The sequence below is a fragment of the Mytilus edulis genome, chromosome 10, assembly GCF_963676685.1.
Source record: "Mytilus edulis chromosome 10, xbMytEdul2.2, whole genome shotgun sequence".
Taxonomy (NCBI): domain Eukaryota; kingdom Metazoa; phylum Mollusca; class Bivalvia; order Mytilida; family Mytilidae; genus Mytilus; species Mytilus edulis.
Genome location: NC_092353.1, coordinates 70,786,649 through 70,800,537, shown reverse-complemented (window position 1 = coordinate 70,800,537; position 13,889 = coordinate 70,786,649). Strand labels below are relative to the sequence as shown.

The window sequence follows — 13,889 nt, the reverse complement described above, 5'->3', positions numbered from 1 at the left end:
AAATTAGGGCTTTTCCAGAAAAAAATGTATGGGGGTGTTGGAAGGCAGTGTTTGTCAGCACCCGCCACCCAGACAATTGTAATTGAGAATTATAGTGCATTATAGTGTGAAAAGTTGCTCTGATACCCATCACCCATGTATTATTAATATAATGTGCCTTCCAACCCCCCCATACATTTTTTTCTGGAATAGCCCTTACATCAAACAATTTGAAATTCACGAAATTAAATGGCTGCAAATTGGGCTAGTAAGGATTAAATGCAAAATAAAGTATCCACGGAAATAACTTGGTTTACAGTAAAAGCTTGGCTTCCAGACATGGGCTCAACATTTCTTTCCGAATAGTCTAGCCTTTTTCTTAGGGCTATTCCAGAAAAAAATGTATGGAGCGGTTGGAAGGCACATTATATTAATAATACATAGGTGATGGGTATCAGAGCAACTTTTCACACTATAATGCACTATAATTCTCAATTACAATTGTCTGGGTGGCGGGTGCTGACAAAAACTGCCTTCCAACCCCCCCATACATTTTTTTCTGGAATAGCCCTTGGTACAAAATAATCATAAATCTGCTAGATCTACTGCTAGCTTGACTAACCTGAGGAGGTTCCACCAATAAATTATGAAAATCTTTTAACCTAGGAGTGACTGCTAATAAAACATTGCTAACACCTTGTGCTAAACGATCTGTGTCTATGGAAGCAAGGTGCTCTTGTGAACCTTCAGGGCTGAAATTGAAACATGGAAATTAATTTCATGAAAACCGGAAGTACAAAATACAGCAACTGATTTAACGAATCAAAAAGTTATCAGATTCATCAAAAGCACAATCAAAATAATAACAATCAAAATAATATGAGAAGATGAAAAATTCATACGACGTTGCTATTTTGATCAGCTAAGGAATTATAAAGTTCTATGCAACATTTGGTGTTGATGACCGATCTTTGATGCTCTCAGTTGAATTTGTTCAGAATTTTCTATTTCTTTCTAATATAATTGAGTTCTTTTAACTCTGTAAGACAACTTCATCTATTTTTTGTGAGCTTGTAGTTATAGGCTTCTGTCTCATTAAATTTGACCAAAATCTCAAATTACTTTGTTTTTTTTCGTTACAATAAATGTCCCAACAGGAACTTAAGCATGGCCAACAAAAACTAACGTCTTCCTTATTCTTACTAACATGACTGACAGATCTGTTAAACTCACCTTTGTTTCCTAAATTCTAACAGTGTTTGTATCACAGAAAGACCATTAACTATAACAGATTCGTTCTTGTCTTGACCTAACATATTAGTTAATAATTTAGCTACAGTTTCCTCCCTGAAATAAAAGATCATTAAAATATTAGGTTCTGAAAAAAAAAACACCCTGAAAAATATATAAATAATTAAAGATATAAACGATGTCAATGACTACATTGTGAACAAATAAATGAATTTAACAGCAGCACTTAATTTAAGTTATTTTAGTGTGCTTTTAAGTAAGTAATTTGTTTGTTATAGTGACTTTCAAACAAGAAAACAATGAAAAATCTATAAAATATAGTATGTGTTGTGTTGCTACAGAAATAATAATTACTATTGGTGTTTTTTGTTCATTTTTCACTGAAGTGTAACTACCACTCTACTTTTTCTCATACTATAAATAAGCAGCTTGGTAATTTGGAAAAAAACAGAAGCAAGCTCATTTAAAATTGACTTCTGTCTTTTCTTCAAAAATATCTACACAAACAATTTTGCTACTATTTGATTTACAACTTAATTATATCATTACAGACCTTGTGTAGTCAGTTATTATTTTTTTCCATTTTTCAAAAGTTACACCATATTCAAAGTGCTTTAAAAGGATATCAGGAATATTTAAATGGAACAAGACTGAAAACACCAGTCCAATTTTTTTCTGTTTTATACACTTACTGTTCTACTGTTGACAGGAGTGGATTTTCTTGATTCAGTTGCTCACGACCTAATCTCACAATATCACATAATGATTGTGCACTGTTACAATGTACCTGTAATTAGTAAAAAGAACCAGTTGTATTGAAAATGTTATAGCATAGAACAATGATACAGTAAACAGGACAGGAATAAAATTTACAAGAATATGCATGTCAAATGCTTGTTGAAATTATATTTTGCTAGCACATATAATTTTGGGAGTTAAATTAGGATAAACCAATTTACTTCACACTTGAAACCGTAATAAATATTTGTATCAAGAAGCACATTTAACACTGGAATATAATATGAGGGTCTGGATGTGGGGTCTGTTATTCTGTAATCATTTAATTTTCACCCCTTTTTTCTCTAATCTTCAAAAAATTAACCCCTTTTTTCTCTAATCTTCCAAAAATTAGACCATGCATTTCTCTAATCTTTATTTTTTTTGCCTATCATTCTCTAATCTTAATTTTTTAAGGGCATTATTCTTTAATCATTTAACCCCATCCAAATCATAATATGTAAACCTATCCACATTTGTTATGTACATGCAATCCATTTGATGATGTTGGTTGTTGTCTGCAATATTTGATTGTCTGTTTTATGATTTTAGCATTTTCTGACATTTCAGTTTTCCATCTTGAATTGTTTCACATTTTTTCATGACAGCCTTTTATACCTTACGATACAGACTAAGTTATGCTCATTGTGGAAGGTAGTAATGGTGATCAATAGTTGCTTAACCCAATGCCATTAGTAGATAGTAGTCCCATTGACAATTCACAATATTACCAGATCTACTTATTTAAATCTGCGAATCAATGCAAATTTTACATGAAAAAATATTTGCTTGTTTATAAAATCTCAAATACTGTGGATTCCCTAATATTTTAAGGATGTACTTAGGTGAGGTTAGGTGAAAATTAATAAATTAAGAAGTTAAAATTGATACTTTAAGCCGGTAGAGCATCAACTAAGGATAAAAATAAGTTAAAAATATTGATATGTCATGGACCTCCTTTTCGAGATATTTGAGATTTAAAATATGGCGGGAAAAGGCTGACTCTGACTTTTACCTTATATTTGCATTGGTATTATTAGGTCTCAAAACAAAAGAAAGAAAATTAAGAATCGTCTAAAATTTTGGTAAATGCCTTTCATGAGCTATTAAGTCTTATATGAAACAAGGTGCTCCGCAGGGCACAGCTTTATACGACCGCAGAGGTCGAACCCTGAACAGTTGGGGCAAGTATGGACAAAACATTCAAGCGTGATACAGCTCTGAATTTGGATTGTGATCAAATTTTTGACATTACGTGGGTTTTTTTTACACAAAACAAATGTCAAGATTTTACAAATCAATTAAGGATTTCTTCTTCAAACTTTTTAAATCTAAAATTAAATAGTTGACACAGCATAGGTTTCTGACACAGAAGGAATGTGGTTTAATGAACTTAAAAGTTTTTTTTGCCTTTGAGCAATTCACTATGCTGTTGAATATTAATCCTCTCAAAAAAATGTTTGAAGAAATTTTCTTTTTATTTATGAAATCTGAAATGAGAAAAATTTAAACCCTCCCCCCTTTTTTTTCACATCCCCGTTTCCCTTTTTTCAAAACTGATATCAATTCAAATTTCTAATGGAGTTTGCAACAATAACTACTCTTTTAAATACATCATAAAATATTAAAATGTAAAATAAAAAGCTTGTTATCACTGAATGGTAAAGATTGGTTGGTAGTAAAAGTGAATATACATTGTTTATTGTATAAAACAATAAAAAAAACTTCATCAGCAACATTTTATATTGGCAAATTTCCAATGAAGTTATTTACATAAAGTTATTGGCAAATAAAAATAGAAAATGACATCATAGTCATGTCTGGCAAATGTCCAACATACATTATCTAAAAACATTTTAGATAAGATAAGGAACAAAAGCTTCATCAGCAACATTTTATATTGGCAAATTTCCAATGAAGTTATTCACATAAAGTTATTGGCAAATAAAAATAGAAAATGACATCATAGTCATGTCTGGCAAATTTCCAACATATATTATCAACTACTATTCTATACAAAGAAAGATAACTCCAATTGAAAATTAATTGCTATTGCACAATATTGTGCAATTAGATATTTCTTGCTATTGTGCAATACTGTGCAATTGAAAATTTCTTGCTATTGCACAATACTTGATAAGGAATCCTGATTTGGACCATCTTGAAAACTGGGCCCATAATCAAAAATCAAAGTACATATTTAGATAAAGCATATCAAATAAGCCCAAGAATTTAATTTTTGTTAAAATCAAACTTAGTTTAATTTTGGACCCTTTGGACCTTAATGTAGACCAATTTGAAAACTAGACCAAAAATTAAGAATCTACATACACAGTTAGATTTGGCATATCAAAGAACCCATTTATTCAATTTTTGATGAAATCAAACAAAGTTTAATTTTGGACCCCCCATTTGGACCAACTTGAAAACTAGGCCAATAATTAAAAATCTAAGTACATTTTTAAATTCAGCATATCAAAGAACCCCAAGGATTCAATTTTTGTTAAAATCAAACTTAGTTTAATTTTGGACCCTTTGGACCTTAATGTAGACCAATTTGAAAACGGGACCAAAAATTAAGAATCTACATACATAGTTAGATTCGGCATATCAAAGAACCCCAATTATTCAATTTTTGATGAAATCACACAAAGTTAAATTTTGGACCCTTTGGGCCCCTTATTCCTAAACTGTTCAGACCAAAACTCCAAAAATCAAACCCAACCTTCCTTTTATGGTCATAAACCTTGTGTTTAAATTTCATAGATTTCTATTTACTTATACTAAAGTTATGGTGCAAAAAATAATGCTTATTTGGGCCCTTTTTTGGCCCCTAATTCCTAAACTGTTGGAACCAAAACTCCCAAAATCAATCCCAACCTTCCTTTTGTGGTCATAAACCTTGTGTCAAAATTTCATAGATTTCTATTCACTTAAACTAAAGTTATAGTGCGAAAACCAAGAAAATGCTTATTTGGGCCCTTTTTGGCCCCTAATTCCTAAAATGTTGGGACCAAAACTCCCAAAATCAATCCCAACCTTCCTTTTGTTGTCATAAACCTTGTGTTAAAATTTCATTGATTTCTATTCACTTTTACTAAAGTTAGAGTGCGAAAACTAAAAGTATTCGGACGCCGACGACGCCGACGACGCCAACGTGATAGCAATATACGACGAAAATTTTTTCAAATTTTGCGGTCGTATAAAAATAAATGAGTGTTATGGGGCAAAATATTTTACATTGTATTGTATGGAAAAACACCAAGGAGTCCGAACATTTGACACGAATTCCAAAACCTCACCTATCCTTAAGAAATTAACTTAAATGAGGATTTCATGGTTATATAAAAATTTTTGTTTGATTTAAGAATTTCAACAAAATAAATTTTGGCTCTGGTGAATATGCCTCATTGGCAATCATTTCATCTCCTTTCTTTATATGAAATCAAGTACCCACAATTGATATTTCTCTTCACATCAACATCAATAAGTCCTCAGGAAATACTTAAAACTAAAAAGTTATATCTAATTCTAGAGTAAATTTTTCTAATTTAAAAAATCCAGATTTTTTTGTACCTCCTCATCTTCTCCAACTACAAGGCAGTCAACCAGTCGTTCTACTATCTGTTTCTCATTTAACCACTGAAAAATAACATATCATATCAAATAATTTACCAATGATTAATGGCAATCACTGAGAGTTAAATATCTACAAGTGAGTACAAGAGTAACATTATGTTACATATAAGATACAAGTAACAAGTCACAATTTGTCTTTTAACCACTCAAATGCATCATTTTACAAATTCGATATTTTTCCTCTTGTTAAAATTCCGATGCAAAAACCTATGATGATCATTATCTTGGTTTAACTTAAAAGTTGTGATCACAAAATCAGATCAAGTTATAGCACGCCATGTTATTCAAAGTTATCCACACTCAACAGACATTGACAATAATTTAATACTCAGTTGGTAAAACAAAATTCCAAAGTATCAACAACAGAAAATGAACATGTAGATAAAAAAAAGTTGCTTACATTTTTAAGATTAAAACATGCCATTAAGGTGGTACCCAACACTTTGACTCAAATAAATGTGGCTCGTTTAATTTTCATAAAATTTTGTCAAAGTATTCACTTTGACACTTTAACAAAAATGTAGAAATTAAAATTTTTTTGAACCAACCGTTTTGTCAGAAAAATTACACTGGTTATATAGCAATTTGTCAAACACCAATTTTGATCATTGAGAAGCTTAATATTCCTTTTACAACACAACGTAATTAAAACGTTTAGTTGACTTTACAGAGTTATCTCCCTGTAGTGTTAGGTACCACCTTAATACTGATGCTGTGTTATACATATAATATACAAAGTGAGTTCCATATAGAAGATTGTCCAAATTAACAAGTTCACTGTGTTATACAAAACAATTTTTCTTGGAGTTCGGTATTTTTGTTATTTTGCTTTTTATTACAAAGTCAATTTTTTATGTCATGTCTTCAATATTCACTACAGCTAGACTCCTTGGCCTACTTCGATTCCTCCAACTCGGGTTAGTAGAGTCTATCAAGTTTACTCGACTGACAACCGAACACCCTGAGTTTGACCTTTTGAACCTACCCGAGTTAACTCGACATCAACCCTGGGTCGGGGCAGGTTTAGTCGAGTTTCAAGATGGCGTCAAGTTGTTGCAACAAATAAAAGTGATACAAATAAACTGGTATTTGACAAAATACAGCCGAAGAATAAGGCTGACGTGGCGAATTTATTATTGCTGGTATTTTGGAATCAACAAATATTGTTATTTTGTTTATCAACTGTCGGTAATGTTATACATAAAACAGAAATATTTTTTTTTTCTGAACAATTTTTTTCTCAACCGTTTATTACTCACTAACAAACTATTTTGCAAAAGCACACAGGATCAGGACTTTTTTTCTGAAACACAACCTGTTTTTTAGTTGTTATTTTAATACTCAGTTAAAAATAATTTTTCACATCCTTTACTCGATAGAAGAGTTTTGACTTCGATTTGGAAAGGTTGCGCACATGCGCATTAACACTGATCTTTTAACTCGAGTTAACCCGAGTTGGACGAATCGAAGTAGGCCCTTAATCAAGTCCATCCATTTTTGTTTCATACAAAATAAACAATTCGATTATATTATCCATTAATGACAATTATAGCCTACCTCGACAACAGCTCTTTTAAGCTCAATCCACTCTATACAAGTCAACAACCGTAATAACAAGTCCATTATTGCTGATGTACCAATGTGGTGAAGAAGTTGTCCTATAAAATCTTCTCGTGACTTTAAAAATTCAAAAATCTGGAAAAAAAGAAACTTCTTCAGAAGTTATTCCAAAGGTCTGCAAATTTTGAAAACATTCTTGAATCATAGGATAGACCCAAATTCTATGTGTATAAGGCCATAACTATTAGCTTATTAGTGTTTAATTATCTGGAAAACTATATTTTTTTTAAATTGACTCTTAAACTTGTATTAAGCCTTTAAGGTGATCATGGTAACTCTTGAAAGACCATAAGGGCAGTCCTTCATATTAACAATCATCATGTAATATTAAATATGATAAAACATATATCATCTTTTTTTTAAAAAGCTTAACCCAGATTTAATTAGAAATTTTTACAAAGTCTTTCATTATTGCAATGGGTTCAGTCTCATTCTTCATGTAGACAGCATAGTTTGTATTCTGCATTTCCTTTCCTGAAAGTGCACTGGGGTTGAGAGGAAGTTTAAATCAGCACCCTCTACCCAGACATATGTAAATGAGAATCTTAGGGCAACATAGTGTGAAAAGTTGGTCTGATACCCTTCACCCATGTATTAGTAATAAAAAGTGCACTCCCCCTTGCCTTCTCCACATTTTTTTCTGAAATAGCCCCAAGAGAAAATCTTACCATTTCACTTTTCCTAGTGATTAGTAATCCCATTACTTTACTGAAGAAGCTGGCTAACAATGGGTTGAGAGGTTTCTCTCCCTCTAAAAAGCTATACAGTTTGATGACTAATTCTTCTGTTCCGGCCAAAGCATCTGTTATCTGTTGGACGTCAGAGGTCAACAGTTCACATGCTGTATTTGGAAATCTGTTGAAAAGAAAATTTATACAAATTCAGTACAAGTGTCACATGGAACAAATAATTCATAAAGCAAGCTGGAAAATCATATTATTCAGAGCTTATCCAATGTGTATAGGTTAAAGTGTGTGTGAATTCCCTTGTCTTGCATATGTGACACCAATACCAGTTCTCAGATGCAGTTGATTTTATAAATATGCAAGCATATAGTAGCCACTGTTGGATCTAAATATGTCTGACTATACATTAGAAATTTGCTGACTGATGGCTTGAAGGTGATCTATATTTATGACAGTTAGTCATTTTAATTTTGTTGGAAAGTTCTCACTGACAATCATGCCTCAGCTCATTATAAACTAATATCTAATGTCCTTACAGTATACACAAGTGGTGTCAGTAAAATCCTATTAAATGTCAGTCTTGCTTTCATAAGAGTTGATATTCAATCACTGTGACAAGTGATTGCAATCTAAACTAAGTGAGGAACATTTTTTTTTTAGCTTCCTGTTGAAGGCCTCACTTTTGGATGAAAAAGGGCCATAAAAGTGATGTTTCTTTGCTTCTTGTGTTTTTTGTGTGCATAAAATGATTTGCCATCATCAAAACTCTAAACTAAGAGTGATTTTTAACCTGTATATAATTTCTCACCAATCTCTTCACCTGTAGATACATTTCTTATTACCAATCTACTCACCTGTATTTAGTATTTTACATTTCTAATTACCAATCTACTCACCTGTATTTACATTTCTCATCTTCCTCATCCTCTGGCTCTACAGTTATCATTTTAACCATACAGTCCATGTTTTCTGGTGTTATAATACTGAAAGTAGATTGGATGTTTTATGTTAAAAAATTTCATAAAGAGGGTACCTAAAACTTTTACATAAATAGATTTGGCTGTTTAATTTTAAGTTTTAACAAAAATTTAACTTTGACCTGTTTACAAAAAAAAACAAAAAAAATCTAGAAATAATTTGGTTAGCTTTATAGCAGTTTGACAAACACTGATTTTGATCGTTGAAAAGCTTGAGTTCTCCTTAATTTTTAATAGAGTGTGATTAAAATACTCAGCTGATTTTTAAGAGCTTACTCCTTCAGCTGATCTGTACCCCCTTAAGAGTGATAATTTTAAAACATTTTCAAACTTAAATTGCATTACATCAACATGCAAATTCAGAGAGTCCATGCAATGGGCTGTTCCATGAACAACAACATTTGATGGAAATACACTTATAAATCTGAACTTTGGTCGGCTGTCAAAGGAGAAACAGTCCTAATGAAATACTGATCAATTATCAAATTATTATAAAACATGCAATCTTAAATGTTAAGTCAGCTGGAATACAAGTCCCCTAGATAATTTATGTATATTGTTATTTGGAAAAGCTGAAATCTTTTTTGTAAATATTCTTGTACACTGTTTTGCAAGTACTTTACTATTCATCATGAACTATTGTTACAACACTTACAAATCAATAAGCTTTTTATTCTGTGCCTTGCATTCCTGTAGTATATCATTTTCATCCATTAATTCTTGAAGGGTGACATCCTGTAAAATAAACCATCATTCTCCTGACTTCAAATATCGAAATCAAACAGTCAAAACACACCTACACTAGTGTATACAAAGGGGTATGTAAATAAAAGTTGCATATTGGTAGAGTACAAACAAGAATGTGTCCATAGTACACAGATGCCCCACTCTCACTATCATTTTCTCTGTTTAGTGAACCGTGAAATTGGGGCAAAAAATCTAATTTGGCATTTAAATTAGAAAGATCATATCATAGGGAACATGTTCACTAAGTTTTAAGTTGATTGGACTTCAACTTCATCAAAAACTACCATGACCAAAAACTTTAACCTGAAGCAGGACATACGGAGGGACAAACAAACAAATTGACTAACAGACCCACAGACCAGAAAACATATTAAATGCCCCTCTACTATCGTAGGTTGGGGTATAAAAATAAAGAATCAATGATGTACAGTGGAGTCCCCAGTGTCTACGTGGCCGGTGATATGCAAATAAAATCTTTCTATAAATTAATTGCTTTAGTATTCCGAATGGACAGAAAAGATTAAAATTGATCATTTCAAGAGTAAATTTTAAATTACCATCCAATGATTAATCACATTTAGCCAATTTCCATTGCCAAATTATATTTTCAGATAAAGTTGGTTTCATTAAAGTCAAAATTAAATCAAATAGATCTAAATTTTGCTCTGCATTCTTGGCATTCTGTTTGGTTCAAATTCAACTACATTTCGTACTTTAAAATCTTTCCTTAATTCAAATAACCCATTTTCATAAGACTATTAATGCAAGCGAAAAATCACCAGAAGAACTCTAAAAACAGTGGTTTCCCTAATTTTGGACACACATTACACAAGAGCTTAAGGGTGAAACCATACATGCAGAAAATTTTATGAAATAAGTTAGTGATGAATTTGTTCACATAATATTATATTATCTTATTATTAGTTTTATCATTAAATAAAGTGAAGTCATAAGACTTTATGTGCGCGGATACACAGAACTGCACCATAATGTTTTCTAAAAATTTACAATATTGATTGAGACTTACCTCCTTTCCAAGCAAGGTATCAATCTTTGAAGTTGTGATAAGATTAAACTTCCAAAACATCTTGTTATCTGGAAAAGAAAGATTCAGTTAAGATTCTGATATGTTATATAGTTATGGCTGATACAACTACAAGCTATAATTCAAAGTTCAAAATTAACAAGAATGTGTCCAAAGTACATGGATGCCCAACTCACACTATCAATTTCCATGTTCAGTGGACCGTGAAATTGAGGTCAAAAGTCTAATTTGGCTTTTAAATAAGGCCATATCATAAGCAACAAGTGTACTAAGTTTCAAGTTGATTGGACTTCAGCTTCAACAAAAACTACCTTGACCAAAACTTTAACCTGAAACAGGACAGACGAACGAACAGACGAACAGAAGGATGCACAGACAAACAGACGGTCACAGACCAGAAAACATAATGCCCCTCTACTATAGTAGGTGGGGCATAAAAATAAAAAATAAAGGAACTTTATAACTTCAGTAGTCATATCTCCTTATTTTTATATGTCAGTAACATACCCACAAATGTGTTTATCATCAGATGGAGAACGAATTGTGGACAGATGGCTACTTATGAAATTTTTCTGGATTGATATAAATTTGATTTGATTTTTTGGTGTTTTAACTCCACTTATAAGCACCGTATTTAGGCTATTTTGTGGCAGCCAGTTTTTATATTTTTTTTAAAAATAATCGTTATATGCTTTAGCTTATAGAAAGTGCCATATTTTTTTTTAATTTATAGGATTCTGGCCTGTAGATTCAAGTTCATCATGAAGACTAAATAGCACCAAGGTGCATGTTTCACACCACTCCGCCATGAAAATCACTTTAAATGGTTTAAAAATAATAATTTCTGAGTACTAAAACTTTAATCAGAAAACAAAGGCCAAATGATTTGAAAAACTACCAAACATTGATATATCAAAACACAATGACTCTTTTTGTCTATATGAACCAGTCTATCAATTGGACCAGCTGAAAAGTGAAATGTATTATAATAAAAATGATTTCATTTTGGCAATTAGAACTGAAACGTCATACAGTTTAAGGGACTTGTAAGTACATCTAGGTTGTTCAAATACTGTCTTTACCACTGACATACAACATCACAGGCGATCTATATCATCTACATTGCACAATGACCCATCAGCACATCATACCTGTCAACCTCTGGAAATGAAAAGTCAGGTCATGACCTGCATTGAGAAAAAAAATCTCAGGTCATAACGCGTACGACATTTTGCGGGCTCAATTGAAGAACAAAAATATGTTTATATATAATTATATAGTCAATATGTATATGAAACAGTTAGAACATGTATACAAGTTTATTTCAGACTATTGTTATATTCCATAGTAGCAGACTTGGCATTCTTTAAAAGAACTGCACTTGGTTTCAGTTCATAGCAATGCAAATATGTATTCATTTTACAAGAAAGAAGAGCACACAGTGTATCCTTATTAAGATCAGCCCTAAACTCTGTAGCTATTTTCTTTACTAAAGAAAATGCCCTCTCACTGTCTGCATTGCTGTTTGGCAAAACCAGTAATGTTTTAGCAAGTTTTGACAAAACAAAAAATCTTGGCTTGTTTTCAACTACCACTTTGTTATTTTCAACTGAAAGGGCCCTCTTTACTATTTGGGTGGTTTTAGTTTTTCAACAGGAATAACCTGAAGCTATTTCACTGTCAGAGAACATTAATTTACACGGTACGTAGCTCAGGTAAACAGTCCTACATTTTGACTTTTGGTTACATTGAAAAAGACCGATAAAACCGAAGGTCGTATTACTTCTAAATACCGGAAACAATTCCGGTCAGAAATCCGGGTGAAACGGGTAATGTTAGAAATTCCCGGGACCCGCCGGGTAAAGAAAAACTCCCGGGTGAGAGGTGAAAATAACGGGTGTCACCCGCAAAAAACGGGTGAGTTGACAGGTATGGCACATTGCCTATAACATTGTTCAAGTTTGATTTCTGTAAGCGGTTATTAATAAATTTGAATTTCTGTATTAAAAATGAAAAATTTATGTTTCATCTACTTGGTAAAAATAAAAATTGTCAAAGAAAGTGAGTATGGTGACCAACAGGGCGATTTCGTTTTCGATGGTAGGGCACAACAAAGTGATGAACACAAAAGCTATATTGTCCCCCCAGTTGCCTGCTAGCGTAAGCCCTAGGTACATCATTACATTACTGCTATTTGTCCGCCATAACTGGATATCACACAGGTTCCCGTAAAAATTTTGACCGTCATAAAAACAAAATAAGTGACGCCACAATGGAAAAGAGATTGTTGTTGACGTCAAAAGTTCAAGCAGCTGACCTGGGATTAGCAATAAGGTGTATACACCTTATCGCTATTTGTCCGCCATTACTGGATATTACACAGGTTCCCGTAAAAATTTGACATCACAAAACAAAATATCTGACGCCACAATGGAAAAGTGATTGTTGAATGCGTCAAAAGTTCAAGCAGCCGGGTCAGCCGGGATTAGCGATAAGGTGTATAGGCTATAGCCATGTTTTCACATTCCAAACATTCAAAACCATGTTTTGCCCTCAAAATATTTTGACTAGATTCTGCAGACAGCTTGAAATAAAACATGCTATTTTGCACAGATTTCAGTATTTGTGTCTTATTATCACGACAGGACATAATTGAAGGCATTGTATACCCACAGTGGTCACAGACTCATGACACTGCTAAAACCTATGGGAATTGAAAGTACTGTACGCAAACACGCTCGACAGTGAAATTAGCAATATTTACGTGGACTTAGCATGAAGTAAGAGTGTTAGCTATATAACGATAAAGCATAAATTTGTTTATTAACCTTTGGAGAAGACTGTGGTTTATTTTATCAAATGTAAACACGGAGAAACTTCTTCAATATCAAATGTACTCCACGGGTTTCTTGGTTCATTTCCAATTTTTCATGTTGAGGGATTCATGACATCAAATGCAATTAGTTAAATATGATTCTATGGGTTGGGTTTTGCAATAATTAATAGTCAGATCATTGAATAACCAATAAATATATGATATTTATCATGTCAGGCGGGAACGAGTACTTCTCAAAATGGCGACGCTGAATATCCCATAATCAATTTTCTGCGTTCTCACGAGAAATTTGTATGATTTTTATTTTTTATTCTATTACCACAAAATGAAAT

The 13,889-nt window shown here is 32.4% G+C and overlaps 1 protein-coding gene across 11 annotated transcripts in view; it reads right to left on the bottom strand.

Moving 5' to 3' along the window:
• The window catches only part of LOC139491788 (serine/threonine-protein phosphatase 6 regulatory subunit 3-like), a 41,334-nt gene extending 27,497 nt beyond the window's left edge, over positions 1–13,837 (bottom strand). For 10 of the 11 annotated variants that reach the window (XM_071279652.1, XM_071279654.1, XM_071279656.1 and 7 more), the window contains exons 1-10: positions 13,550–13,824; positions 10,704–10,771; positions 9,585–9,664; positions 8,849–8,935; positions 7,935–8,121; positions 7,204–7,341; positions 5,584–5,649; positions 1,923–2,017; positions 1,213–1,326; positions 602–731 (exon numbers count right to left, since the gene is read on the bottom strand). In XM_071279652.1, the coding sequence (XP_071135753.1) occupies positions 602–731; positions 1,213–1,326; positions 1,923–2,017; positions 5,584–5,649; positions 7,204–7,341; positions 7,935–8,121; positions 8,849–8,935; positions 9,585–9,664; positions 10,704–10,763 (957 nt within the window). In that variant the 5' untranslated portion in view covers positions 10,764–10,771; positions 13,550–13,824. Of the gene's footprint in view, positions 1–601; positions 732–1,212; positions 1,327–1,922; positions 2,018–5,583; positions 5,650–7,203; positions 7,342–7,934; positions 8,122–8,848; positions 8,936–9,584; positions 9,665–10,703; positions 10,772–13,549 lie in introns of all 11 variants that reach the window. The other variant, XM_071279659.1, reaches the window with a different exon arrangement.
• Positions 13,838–13,889: the final 52 nt, after the last annotated feature.